At 39.5% G+C, this 13,390-nt stretch overlaps 2 protein-coding genes across 3 annotated transcripts in view; one reads left to right on the plus strand and one right to left on the minus strand.

Moving 5' to 3' along the window:
• The window catches only part of LOC148074667 (galactosylgalactosylxylosylprotein 3-beta-glucuronosyltransferase 1-like), a 130,409-nt gene extending 123,223 nt beyond the window's left edge, over positions 1 to 7,186 (plus strand). Inside the window, exons 8-9 of the mRNA XM_087795951.1 lie at positions 4,027 to 4,123; positions 4,253 to 7,186. Coding sequence (XP_087652077.1) covers positions 4,027 to 4,113 — 87 coding nt within the window. The 3' untranslated portion in view covers positions 4,114 to 4,123; positions 4,253 to 7,186. The remainder of the gene's footprint in view (positions 1 to 4,026; positions 4,124 to 4,252) is intronic.
• A 1,757-nt stretch (positions 7,187 to 8,943) lies between these two features.
• LOC148074668 (beta-galactosidase-1-like protein 2) overlaps positions 8,944 to 13,390 on the minus strand; it is a 31,249-nt gene continuing 26,802 nt past the window's right edge. For both annotated transcript variants that reach the window (XM_087795233.1, XM_087795234.1), the window contains 3 exons: positions 12,320 to 12,440; positions 10,710 to 10,826; positions 8,944 to 9,499 (listed from right to left, as the gene is read on the minus strand). In XM_087795233.1, coding sequence (XP_087651359.1) covers positions 9,413 to 9,499; positions 10,710 to 10,826; positions 12,320 to 12,440 — 325 coding nt within the window. In that variant the 3' untranslated portion in view covers positions 8,944 to 9,412. The remainder of the gene's footprint in view (positions 9,500 to 10,709; positions 10,827 to 12,319; positions 12,441 to 13,390) is intronic.

A 13,390-nucleotide genomic window follows, 5' to 3' on the forward strand; every position in this document is an offset into this window, starting at 1 on the left:
TGTTGAAGTGACATCACGCAAACACACAACCTTCTTGTTGAAGTGACATCACGCAAACACACAACCTTCTTGTTGAAGTGACAACACACAACCTTCTTGTTGAAGTGACATCACGCAAACACACAACCTTCTTGTTGAAGTGACATCACGCAAACACACAACCTTCTTGTTGAAGTGACATCACGCAAACACACAACCTTCTTGTTGAAGTGACATCACGCAAACACACAACCTTCTTGTTGAAGTGACTGCTATACTATACTGTCCATACTATACTATTGTGTCCATATTATACTGTACTATCTTGTCCGAACTTGACTATACTATATTATATTGTCCATACTATACTATACTATATTGTATTGTCCATACTATACTATACTATACTATATTGTTAATACCATCGTATTCTATATTGTCTATACTATACTATACTATATTGTCTATACTATACTATATTGTCTATACTATACTATATTGTCTATACTTTACTATACTATGTTGTCTATACTATATGGTATACACTATACTATATTGTTCATACTATACTATACTATATGGTCTGTTCTATACTATCCCACAGTATACTATGCAATACTATATTACTCTGGACAATTAAATATGAAACTATACTACTCTACTAGTTTGGACATTATTATATTTCACATTTCTGTAATAAACTATACTGGACCAAAACATACTATAGTATACTGATCTGAAAGATACTATGCATTATAATATACTGTTTTATAATATATGAAAATACTATATGAAATACTATTTTTTCCTATGCTATGACATTTACAACATACCAAACTAAATAAATAGATCATTAGAAAACATACACGTTAAAATATACTTGTGATCACTTTTAGTCCAGTGTGTGTAGTTTATTGTTCTTCATGATACTATTAATACCATCTCACTCACTCACTCACTCACTCACTCACTCACTCACTCACTCACTCACTCACTCACTCACTCACTCACTCACTCACTCACTCACTCACTCACTCACTCACTCACTCACTCACTCACTCACTCACTCACTCACTCACTCACTCACTCACTCACTCACTCACTCACTCACTCACTCACTCACTCACTCTCACACACACACACACACACACACACACACACACACACACACACACACACACACACACACACACACACACACACACACACGCTCACTCACACACACACAACCCCCCACACTCACACACACACACACACTCACACGCTCACTCACACACACACAACCCCCCACACTCACACTCACACACACGCACACACACACACACACACACACACACACACACACACACACACACACTCACAGCTCCAGGGTCACTAAAGCTCTCAGTGGCCACAGAAGAAGGACCAGAGGCTTCAACAGGCTGTTCTCACTGTGATCAAGATATGTCACGAAACACTCGAACACAGAGAGATGCAGGAACGAAGGGAACGAAAAGGAAAGAGAGACGTTTGAGGTCAGCTCTCTCTCCTGCTCACCCTCAGCCTTTCAGGAGGTTCAATGAAAAGAGGGGATTCAAGAGAAGGACGAGAGAGCGGAATTGAAAACAGGGTGGGTTTGAGGAGGAGGAGGACGTCAGCGTGATTACAGATGAGCGTCGACGCCGCCGAGCAGCAGAAATGAAGAGTCGAGCGAGGTTCTTCTAATGTTCCACTTCTGAGGCGAGCGTGACTGTTAACCTCATCCTAACACCTGAGCAAAGTGGGAGCTCGGGCATGAATTATTCATGGAGGAGATGAAAGGAAGGTGAGATCCAACAGCGAGCAGCAGAGAAGATGAGCTTGACTCTCGTTTCCCTTCATGCTCGGCCATCTTTCTTTTTACCTCGACCAGAAGATGCTCAGAGCAGCATCATAGCAGCATCAGAGCGGCATCAGAGAAGCATCAGAGCGGCATCAGAGCAGCATCAGAGCGGCATCAGAGAAGCATCAGAGCGGCATCAGAGCGGCATCAGAGCGGCATCAGAGGAGCATCAGAGCAGCATCAGAGCGGCATCAGAGCGGCATCAGAGGAGCATCAGAGCGGCATCAGAGGAGCATCAGAGCGGCATCAGAGCGGCATCAGAGCGGCATCAGAGGAGCATCAGAGCGGCATCAGAGGAGCATCAGAGCGGCATCAGAGCGGCATCAGAGCGGCATCTGAGAGGCATCAGAGCGGCATCAGAGCGGCATCAGAGGAGCATCAGAGGAGCATCAGAGCGGCATCAGAGCGGCATCAGAGCGGCATCAGAGCAGCATCAGAGAAGCATCAGAGCGGCATCTGAGCGGCATCAGAGCAGCATCAGAGCAGCATCAGAGAAGCATCAGAGCGGCATCTGAGCGGCATCAGAGCGGCATCTGAGCGGCATCAGAGCCGCATCAGAGCCGCATCAGAGCGGCATCAGAGCGGCATCAGAGCGGCATCTGAGCGGCATCAGAGGAGCATCAGAGTGGCATAAGAGCGGCATCAGAGGAGCATCAGAGCAGCATCAGAGGAGCATCAGAGTGGCATAAGAGCGGCATCAGAGCAGCATCAGAGGAGCATCAGAGTGGCATAAGAGCGGCATCAGAGGAGCATCAGAGCGGCATCAGAGGAGCATCTGAGCGGCATCAGAGCGGCATCAGAGCGGCATCAGAGCGGCATCAGAGGAGCATCAGAGCGGCATCAGAGTGGCATAAGAGCGGCATCAGAGGAGCATCAGAGGAGCATCAGAGCGGCATCAGAGCGGCATCAGAGGAGCATCAGAGCGGCATCAGAGCGGCATCAGAGGAGCATCTGAGCGGCATCAGAGCGGCATCAGAGCGGCATCAGAGCGGCATAAGAGCGGCATCAGAGGAGCATCAGAGGAGCATCAGAGCGGCATCAGAGCGGCATCAGAGGAGCATCTGAGCGGCATCAGAGCGGCATCAGAGCGGCATAAGAGCGGCATAAGAGCGCCATCAGAGGAGCATCAGAGCGGCATCAGAGCGGCATCAGAGGAGCATCAGAGCGGCATCAGAGCGGCATCAGAGGAGCATCAGAGCAGCATCAGAGCGGCATCAGAGCGGCATCAGAGGAGCATCAGAGCGGCATCAGAGCGGCATCAGAATTGAATCTGAATTAAAATAAAGATTCTACCTTGAGTGCAGTTTATTTTTTTTAGAAAATGTTGTTTTTTTTAAAACCGACACAGAATTCGAGACAGGTATAAATAAAAATGAAATATAATAAAATATTCTGCAATTAAACGGACATTTATTTTACTACTACTGTTGAACTTGGTAATGTCAGTAAATTTTGGAAAACTAAAAAAAAAAAAACAATAAAACAAAATTGCATTTACTAAACATTTATCGAAACAAATAATATTGAAATAATGTAACTGGCCACTAGGGGTGCTAGAAAATATTGATTAAGTGATATATTGCGTTATTAAATCTTATATATATATATATTCATATACTTCCAGGTGTATTTTCAGCAGCAGTACAAGGATGACACGTCTTCACTGCTGATACCAGCGTAAATATTTTGTCAATAGTTCTCATATTTCTTGATCCAAACCAAACATGCTGCCAGCAGGGGGCGATAGTGTTCCTACAGCTGCTTAAAATCATCGTTAAATAGTAGTAGAAGAAGAAGCTGTCGTGTCATTTCCTGTTAGTGTGTAGCAGCAGAGTTTGATTTGAGACATACTATCTGTGGAGGATTAGTTACTAGTTAGTACGTACACTATCCTGATGCACACTAACTTCTAGTATACTAGAAGAAGAAGTGTGCGCACTGGTTATCATTATCACGGTCGTTACAATGTGGTCAAAAAGCACTAAAACACACTGAAATCATTTTTTCATTCAGCAAAATAAAACAATATGCAAAGAACAAGTACTCAACATGTTCCTACAGTATCTCTATACTTCACTCTATACATCGTATCTGGTTCTTCAATGATCACGACCTGCAGTTCGACATGAACGTGTCGCGTCTCAAACACGTTTTTTTACAAGTTTTTTCCTTTTTTCTTCCCACAGATCCTGGTCTGGCACACGAGGACGGAGAAGCCGGTCCTGGTCAACGAGGGCAAGAAGGGATTCACGGACCCCAACGTGGAAATCTGACCCCCCGACGGTGAGCGAACGACGCCTGGAAGAGCGTCATCGAGCGCGTGAAGCTGCAGCAGCCGTCGCGTGAACGCCATCAATTAAAGCTAATCTCTGGCGCTCCTTCTCAGCGAGTCTTTAATCCTCTTCCTCGCAGGTGCTGAGCCCTGGACCGCGGACAGGAAGGAAGGACTTAAATCAGCAGCCGAACAGGAAGTGGGAGTCAAACCCTCCGTCCTGATGGGAAAATATTTATGTATCATATCAAAAGCACAGCATGATGGGAGATCCTTCGACATAATCTGCCGGAAGAGACGGCACAACGACGACGACCGTCACTCACGGGGGGGGGGGACTCCAGAGGTCGGAGGTCGGACTCAGCCGCGGCCTCGAGATCCTCGTGACGTCGAGGAACCGCGAGAGGAATGTTTTTGATAAAGTGTTTATTTAATTGTTTTAACTTGCAAGTCCTACTGACTCGTCACTTTTTTTTTTCCTCCAAGAGGATTCCATCGCGTCGCGTGTAAATATCGAGACTCAAAAGTATTTATTGAAATCTTCGACGACCCCCGGACGACCCCCGGACGACGACGACACACACACACACACACACAAGTGTAGCGTCTCCACCTCCTCCACCGTCCACACACACACACACACACACACACACACACCCGAGCGATAAATCTCCAGAAACGTTGCACTAAATCTCTCGTCCTCACCAACACGACGAGGAACGTCACACAGTGTATGAAATATAAATCCGGGGAAGAAAACAGCAGCTGGTGCGGCCGATAAATAATAGATTGAATCCATGAATGTTTTGTTCTTCATCAAATGAACGGCGTCCGCTCATGACGGGATATTGAAGGGAAGAAGAAGAAGAAGAAAAAAAAGCACAAAGAATAAATAGATTTTGGATAATGTCGCCCATATCTGTCAAACCGTTCAGTTCCTTCACTGCTGTTCTGTTCTTTTCTAACGACTCTGAGTGACTGAACACTTGATGAGCGGCCTCTCTAGCGCCCTCTGTGCGGCTCGACTCGCCAAATACAAGACCAGGCGTATTGACGAACAGGTGAACGTCATGAAATGATCTCATGATTATTTGTTAAAAAAGAAAATTTTACCTTGACCACCCATAATGCACTGCAGCAGCAACACTGAATATTTTTTCTTCGTATTATGTGCGACGGTTAGTTTAATTTAAAAAAAGTTTATAACTAACGCATTATTTTAACATGTGACACCAAACTGCTGCTGGAGACAGCGTTTGCGTTCATTTCCTTAAGGACTCAAAAGTACTTTTTGAAGTTTCCGAGAAGATAAAACAAGAAAAAAATGTTTAAATCTAATGCAGACTGTGGCACCGGCGCCGAAGGAGGACATTGCAAGTTACACTGTTCTAACACTAGGGGGAGCCGAAAACAAACATGTTAAATCTGACATTGTTGCTGCTCCAACAGGTCATAGCAATAAGTAAAGTCGCCACATATCACAACATTAGATAAAGGCTCTTGATAGGTTTTATTTGACTTTATTCTGACAAAGTCTTTCAGTACTTAACGCTGTTTCAGACTCACCGCTGTAGAGAAGTTTGGTTTTAGATCAAATAAAAGCTGGAGTTCTACTGCGCTTATCATAACTGTTTAAAATCAAACTAATCATTACAGAAGATAGAAGGAAAAAAATGTTACTTAGTGCTGCTTTAAATGAAAAATGATATTTTTGATTCACAAATTAAAACGATTCCCTTTTCTTTGTATCGAGTTCTTCTTAATTGTCTCGACGGCTTTCAAGAGAATCACTGAGCGACTGAAGCACGAGGCAGAAAAATTCAAGACGTTGTCGTCAACAATAAAACAAAAATCATTGTCGTCGTGAAACTTCGTTGATGTGCGACACTATTACGACAAACGTTTGCATCACCAGGTGCACGTTAGCAGCTAGCATCTACTAGCATGTTCCAATCAATTAGCATCGTACGTGTGCTGCGTCTCAAATCACACAATTCTCTTAGTGCACTGGTTAGTATCATCAGGATAGTGTACGTACTAACTAGTAACTAATCCTCCACAGATAGTATGTCTCAAATCAAACTCTGCTGCTACACACTAACAGGAAATGACGCGACAGCTTCTTCTTCTACTACTATTTAAGGATGATTTCAACCAGCTGTAGGAACACTATCGCCACCTGCTGGCAGCACGTTTGGTTTGGATCAAGAAATATGAGAAATATTGACGAGACATTTACGATGGTATCAGCAGCGAAGACGTGTCGTCCTCGTACTGCTGCTGAAAATACACCTGTAATTAATATGTATATATATATATATATTATATATTTATATATATATATATATATATATATGACGTTACTTTCGTTTACAAGGTCAACGTTACTAAGATGGAGTCGTTTAGTGTAGAAAGTGTCCATCGATCCATACTCGAATCTAGTGTGTATGGAGCACTACATTTACATACTAAGAATTGAGACGCACTTATGCACTAAAGTTTAAGTACACAAGTATGTGATTTGAGACACAGCTCTGGTCTTCATCGTGTGGCTCTCACATCTCTTTTTCAAAAAGATTTGATTTTTCACTCGACACAAAAATAGCTCGAGCTCGATAGATGTACAGAAACTTTAGTTTCGCTCAGATATTCTATCGTTCTTTTTCTACCATTTATTCCCTGGATGGTAAATGTGACTATTTATGAAACACGAAAAGGCATTTATACGTGTTTATTTCCCAAGCCTCAGATCTGTTGTCGGTAAGAGATGAATTTAAAAGCTCAGTTCATGTTCAAGAGAAACTTTTTCTTTTAAAAAAAACCATCTTCGAAAGTTTCTTTCACCCGCTGGTTGAATGATGGTTTGTAGACAAAGAAGTATCGAGCAATACTCAGCGTTCACGGCGACGGACGCGTCCACCTCGTGGAGTCGTTTGAAAAAAAAAGAATCAAAGTCAAAACATGTTCACCTTCACCGTCATCTTCCTCATCAATCACTTCTGCATGCGAGTCTTCGGGTGTTGATTTGCTGCGGTGGAGATGTTAGTTTCAAGTGGAATAAACAACTGACAAGAACAAACGTGCTTCTGTTTCAGGTCATGATCTTTTGTGTTGTTGTTGTTTTCTTACCCTCAGTGGCGGCTGGTGAAAAATATTCTAGGTGGCGCTCTCTTCCAGTACATTTTCCCTCCTATCCTATATATTACATGTAAAAATCAACACATTAAAGGGCTCCTAATGTGCTAATTTAAGTGTCTCTTAAATTGTTCTAGGACCTCTATTATACTCTATTATACTCTATTATACTCTATTATACTCATCAGTTTGTTTTTGCACAAAACTCTCATTTAATAAAGATATTTACATTAGAAAGTATGCTTAAGCCCCGCCCACTTAAACTGCGCTGTTTTGGCTGAGAAGAAATCTCATCCAAGAAACCACGCCCACTCTGCTCTGATTGGTCACAAAAACACGAGTTGCATTCAAGGACTCACGTAAATTTCAAACTCACCCCTAAAACTCTTGTTTTGTACATTAAAAAAGAATAATAAAAATAAGGTTTGCTGCTTAATGTACACGTTACAAAAACACCTAAAGGCAGAAGTAACTCTCACCATATTTACATAAATATTTATTTAGTTTATTAACATGTAGGTTCTTAACTGATTTAGGTTCTAGGGGAGGACACCTGCACCAGAGTGATGTCACAATGTTTCATTTAAAGCGTGATCTCGTTTGGTGAGATTACAGACGAGGACTTTATTAAGTAATAATTTCAAAACAACGTCATGATGAATGAACTACTGCATGTTGAAGACTTTAACATTTACAACATGTGAATAAGTCACAAGAGTTTTCACATGAGGTGAATTTTAATAGTAAATTAAGGTTATTTGTAAAGTTAATGATGGATAATCATGTTTATTTTGCTCGTTTCATTCGGAATAAAAACATATTTTAATTATACTCTTATACACGTCATACAGAATAAACTCAATTATTTAAAAAACTAAAAAATCAAACTTGTCACCAGAACAATAGATACTTTTAAACAAATGATCACAAACACACACAAATATACTGCAAAGAAAAATATATTTAAAAAACTAGTATTACTAAACTAATAAACTCACTAATTCATAAAAATAACTAATATTGACACTTGTGAATCAACAAGATATAGTTTATCAACATAAAGAGTTCCAAAAACATACAAAATTATCAATGTTGATGATTAAAACTATGTTAATTTAAAACTAAAAAACTAAAATATATAAAAGATAAAATGATAAATAAAGATATTTGATAAAATATAATGATAAAAAAAAAACACCCCAGCCCCTATGGGCCAGCCGCCACACTGCATCTAATATTCCCGCATATTAACTAATATTAACTGTTTGTATAAACAAAAGTCACAAAAACGGTTCATTTATTTTGGTGTTTAATGATGTTTTTGTAAAAATCAACTTTTCAGTTTTTCTCCTTTTTTTGCTCGCCCTGTCATCAGTGGCAGTTTGAAGCCATGAAAGTGGACGACAGATCCTTCAAAACCTCCCTGGATCCAGATGGAACCACAGGCTCGACCGAAAATTAGTAATGAGGACGACAGATCCTTCCAAACCTCCCTAGATCCAGATGGAACCACAGGCTCGACCAAAAATTAGTAATGAGGACGACAGATCCTTCAAAACCTCCCTGGATCCAGATGGAACCACAGGCTCGACCAAAAATTAGTAATGAGGACGACAGATCCTTCAAAACCTCCCTAGATCCAGATGGAACTACAGGCTGTGTGGTGAATGAAGAATGAGCAGATCTTTGCTTTAGGTAGTTAGGTAGAACTTTATTGATCCCTAAGGAGGTCTCCTTTGGGATTTTTTTTCCAATTAGCCACAGCAAATACAGCAATTTTTCATAAAAAAAATCAAAATAAAATAAGAACAAGAACAAAGACCTTTGTTGCTCTTTGTTTGTTCTTTGTTGCTTTACTTGACCATTTATTTTCTTCCTAAATCCACTTGAATTAAGATGAAATGATGGAATGTTTTTCCTTAAAATTGAGCTTTGGAAATGTTTTAGATCATTACAATACTAAAATACTATATATATATAATACTAAGAATGCGATTATTAAACTTTTTGTTAGATATAATTGATCAAAACAGGATTATTTCATCTTATTTTTTACCCTTTTTATACCAAAGATTATCATATTATTCGACTCCTTCGATCATGAATTTTGGTCCCAGAGAACCAGAAGAACTCCCTTCATCCCCCTGACCTTGGCCGACCTTCGGTCACTGGACCTCGACCGTCCTGCCGTAGTCGGGGCTGCTGGTGAACTGGATCTTCCCGTCAGACTCCTGCTCTTCCAGCACCAGCACCTGTCAGATGGAGAGTCAAGAAGGTTCTCCAACCACTTCAGAGCTACACAGGGTTTTGAACATCTGCTGCGAGAAGATAACATTTCAGGACATGAAAACCCAGAGAGATGTTTCTCCACATTATGGACCATAAAGAAACACCTGATGGTCACGTTAATGAAGGCAGAAGATTATTCATAAAATTGACACCTGGATCAAATATCAAAATCAGTCGCACCATTTGTAATATGACAGATTTTTCAAAATAAAGTAAAATTCATAGAAAATTTTGTAGATTTTCTTAATATAAAATCATTTAGATTTGAGGGTACTACCTTGAAAAAGATATTAAACATGTAGTTGTTATATTTCTGTGAGAAACCAAAATTATACTCCGGCCAAGTCTGGTTCTGCTCGAGGTTTCTGCCCGTTAAAAGGAAGTTGATCCTCAACCAGTCGCTCGTTCATATTAGTTTTTCATTTTCTCGTATATGTTGATATTTATACAGAAAAGTGTCTCGAAATAACTCAACGTATCATTTGATACTTAAATAAAATGAACTGTGTAGAAAAAGAGCACAGACCTCTGCCAAGCAGCTCATTTTCATACTTTTTTTAACCCAGTATTTTTGCCTTCCATTTATTTTATCTGTTAAATTCAAGACAATTTTTAGGAATATAATTGAACAGTGACCACAAAATAAAACAAAGAAATAACTTTTGTCAGCCGTTGACCTTCAAAACTTGTTTCTATAGAACAAAAGAAAAATGTTATTTTCTGTTTCTAATCAAAGGCAATTCTCAGAAAACCTGGGTAGTTGGATAAAGTATATTGATAGATTTTAAAGGTTTTTTTCAAGTTAAAGGTTAAAAAAAATGTGATCAAACCCAAACAAAGTTTTCCCTTTTTTTTAGATACCAGTTGATCTACAGTTTCTACATCCATCTTTGTAATAAGAGTTTAATTATAAAGAAAAATACCTGGATTTACCTCATTCAAAATATGTTTTTGCTATTTTAATTCCAACATAACGGTGACTAGAATATTACCAACGTGTAATAAAATACATCATTTATTTGAGTTTCTTTCACGGGGAAATGTGTTCAATAAATATTTTTATCAGAACTAGATTTTAGGCTAATTTTTACATCAAATGATTTCAGATCTCTGCTAAAAAAAACACACTATTGTGATGTTCTACTGTAGGTCAGAGTAAATGAAAACATTCACCTGGTTGTCTCCGGCGTGAAGCCAGGGGGCTGGAAGGTAGAGCGTCTGCTGAGGTCCCACCGACCAGTAACGTCCCAGATTCCTCCCGTTTATGAAAACCACTCCTTTGGTCCAGCCCTGGAAACAAATAAATAAATTTAACACCTTTGAATAAATGAATCTGTCTTGAGATCTGACAGACCCAAGAATAATAACTATAATAATAAGTATAATAATAATAAAAATAATATTTGTAGGTCAATTGATATTGAGAGATGCTAACTGTTTTTAGCATCTCACTAGTATTAGCTTAAAGATCAACTACTGATCGACTAACATGTAGTGAATGTTCTTCAAGACGCAGTAACTTCTCATCATGACCATGTTTTACACTTTATTACTTTATAAAGTTGCTCTGAAATCTGGACGAACAAGAGGTTACGAGAGTCCATTATGACGTAATAATGACTTCACTCCTCCTCCAGCTGTAATCACGCCCCACTTTGATTATACAACGAGCCCCTACAAGGTGGAGACTTCCAGGATTGATGACCCACGATGACAACACACACACACACACTGATGATACAATAGTCACACAACACACACATACTGATGATACAATAGAGTCACACATCACAACAACACACACACACTGATGATACAATAGAGTCACACAACAAAACACACACACACTGATGATACAATAGAGTCACACATCACAACAACACACACACACTGATGATACAATAGAGTCACACATCACAACAACACACACACACTGATGATACAATAGAGTCACACATCACAACAACACACACACACTGATGATACAATAGAGTCACACATCACAACAACACACACACACTGATGATACAATAGAGTCACACATCACAACAACACACACACTGATGATACAATAGAGTCACACATCACAACAACAAACACACACTGATGATACAATAGAGTCACACATCACAACAACACACACACACGGATGATACAATAGAGTCACACATCACAACAACACACACACACTGATGATACAATAGAGTCACACATCACAACAACACACACACACTGATGATACAATAGAGTCACACATCACAACAACACACACACACTGATGATACAATAGAGTCACACATCACAACAACACACACACACTGATGATACAATAGAGTCACACATCACAACAACACACACACTGATGATACAATAGAGTCACACATCACAACAACAAACACACACTGATGATACAATAGAGTCACACATCACAACAACACACACACACGGATGATACAATAGAGTCACACATCACAACAACACACACACACTGATGATACAATAGAGTCACACATCACAACAACACACACACACTGATGATACAATAGAGTCACACATCACAACAACACACACACTGATGATACAATAGAGTCACACATCACAACAACACACACACACTGATGATACAATAGAGTCACACATCACAACAACACACACTCAACTTTAAATCCATCCTTCTGAATGTTGTTTTTTAACCCGTCTCTGTTCAACACGATCATAAACATGTTCATTGTGTAACGACAGGATCCATCAGCTCGACAGCGAGTTGACGAACTGTCACTCACAGGCAGTTTGATGAACGTGTCTCCGGGGTCGTCGTCCACGTGCAGTCGACCCAGGAAGAAGCAGGGATAGCTGGGATAGCAGGGCTGCAGCTGCTGCGACCAGCGTCCTGAAGCCTCCAGTCTGTAAAGAGACGCTTTTATCCGTCGCACATAAACCTTTATAGAGCATTAAGAGAGAAAATCTATACATTAGTGAGTCTGCAGCGCCTGAGCTGGTTTTATCTTCACGTTTAGATCGTTATCTCCACGTTTATTTTGATCTTTATCCTCATTACGCTTAAATAAGGAATTTATTATGGTTGGAAAAGAAAAATGAAGCAATTAAGCTCGTTTTTTTTTCATCTTTGAATAGAAATATATAAATTAACCTCGGTGACATTAGCAAAGGCTAATTAGCATTAGCATCACTGACGATAAAAAAATCTATACGTAGAGAAAGAGGAAAAAAATGACCCAGTTTAAGAGGATAAGTTTAGGGTTTGGAAGAAATTAATCAAATATTCTTACTTTATATGGTACATACAGAAAAAAAATAAAAACTTCATATTTTCTCTTTCTTTCAATATTGTATTACAGTTTGTCATAGATACACATAAATATATACTGTAATAAAATATATACAGAAAGAGAAAGTAAGACGTTTTTCATCGTTTACATTATGTACCTATACATAATATTTGACAAAATCTTCACCAAATCTTATTCATAATATTGTCTTTTTTTTAAGTATTTTGTTTCCAGGTTGTGAAAGTTGTTTAAAATCCTTTTAAAGGTGTGTTTTTGGTTCTTTTTTCAGCATTTTAATTTGATTTATTAGTATACTTATGAGTATTGCTAATGCCAAAGCTAATTAGCTTTTGCTAATGTGCCCAAGGCTAATTTAAAGATGTCCATTGAAAGATGAATTTAAAAAAAACTTGCTTACTTATAACTTATAGTAGTGCTGCATGATATTGGAAATTAGTACGTTATTCGATATTGGTGTCTTCAATTGTGATATTAATGCGATGTTTTTTTCCTTCACCTAAAAATGTAGCCGCGAGTACTGTAGTGTAGGTCCGGGGGGTTTAT

The sequence above is a fragment of the Callionymus lyra genome, chromosome 7 (genome assembly GCF_982586985.1).
Source record: "Callionymus lyra chromosome 7, fCalLyr1.hap1.1, whole genome shotgun sequence".
NCBI lineage: Eukaryota > Metazoa > Chordata > Actinopteri > Syngnathiformes > Callionymidae > Callionymus > Callionymus lyra.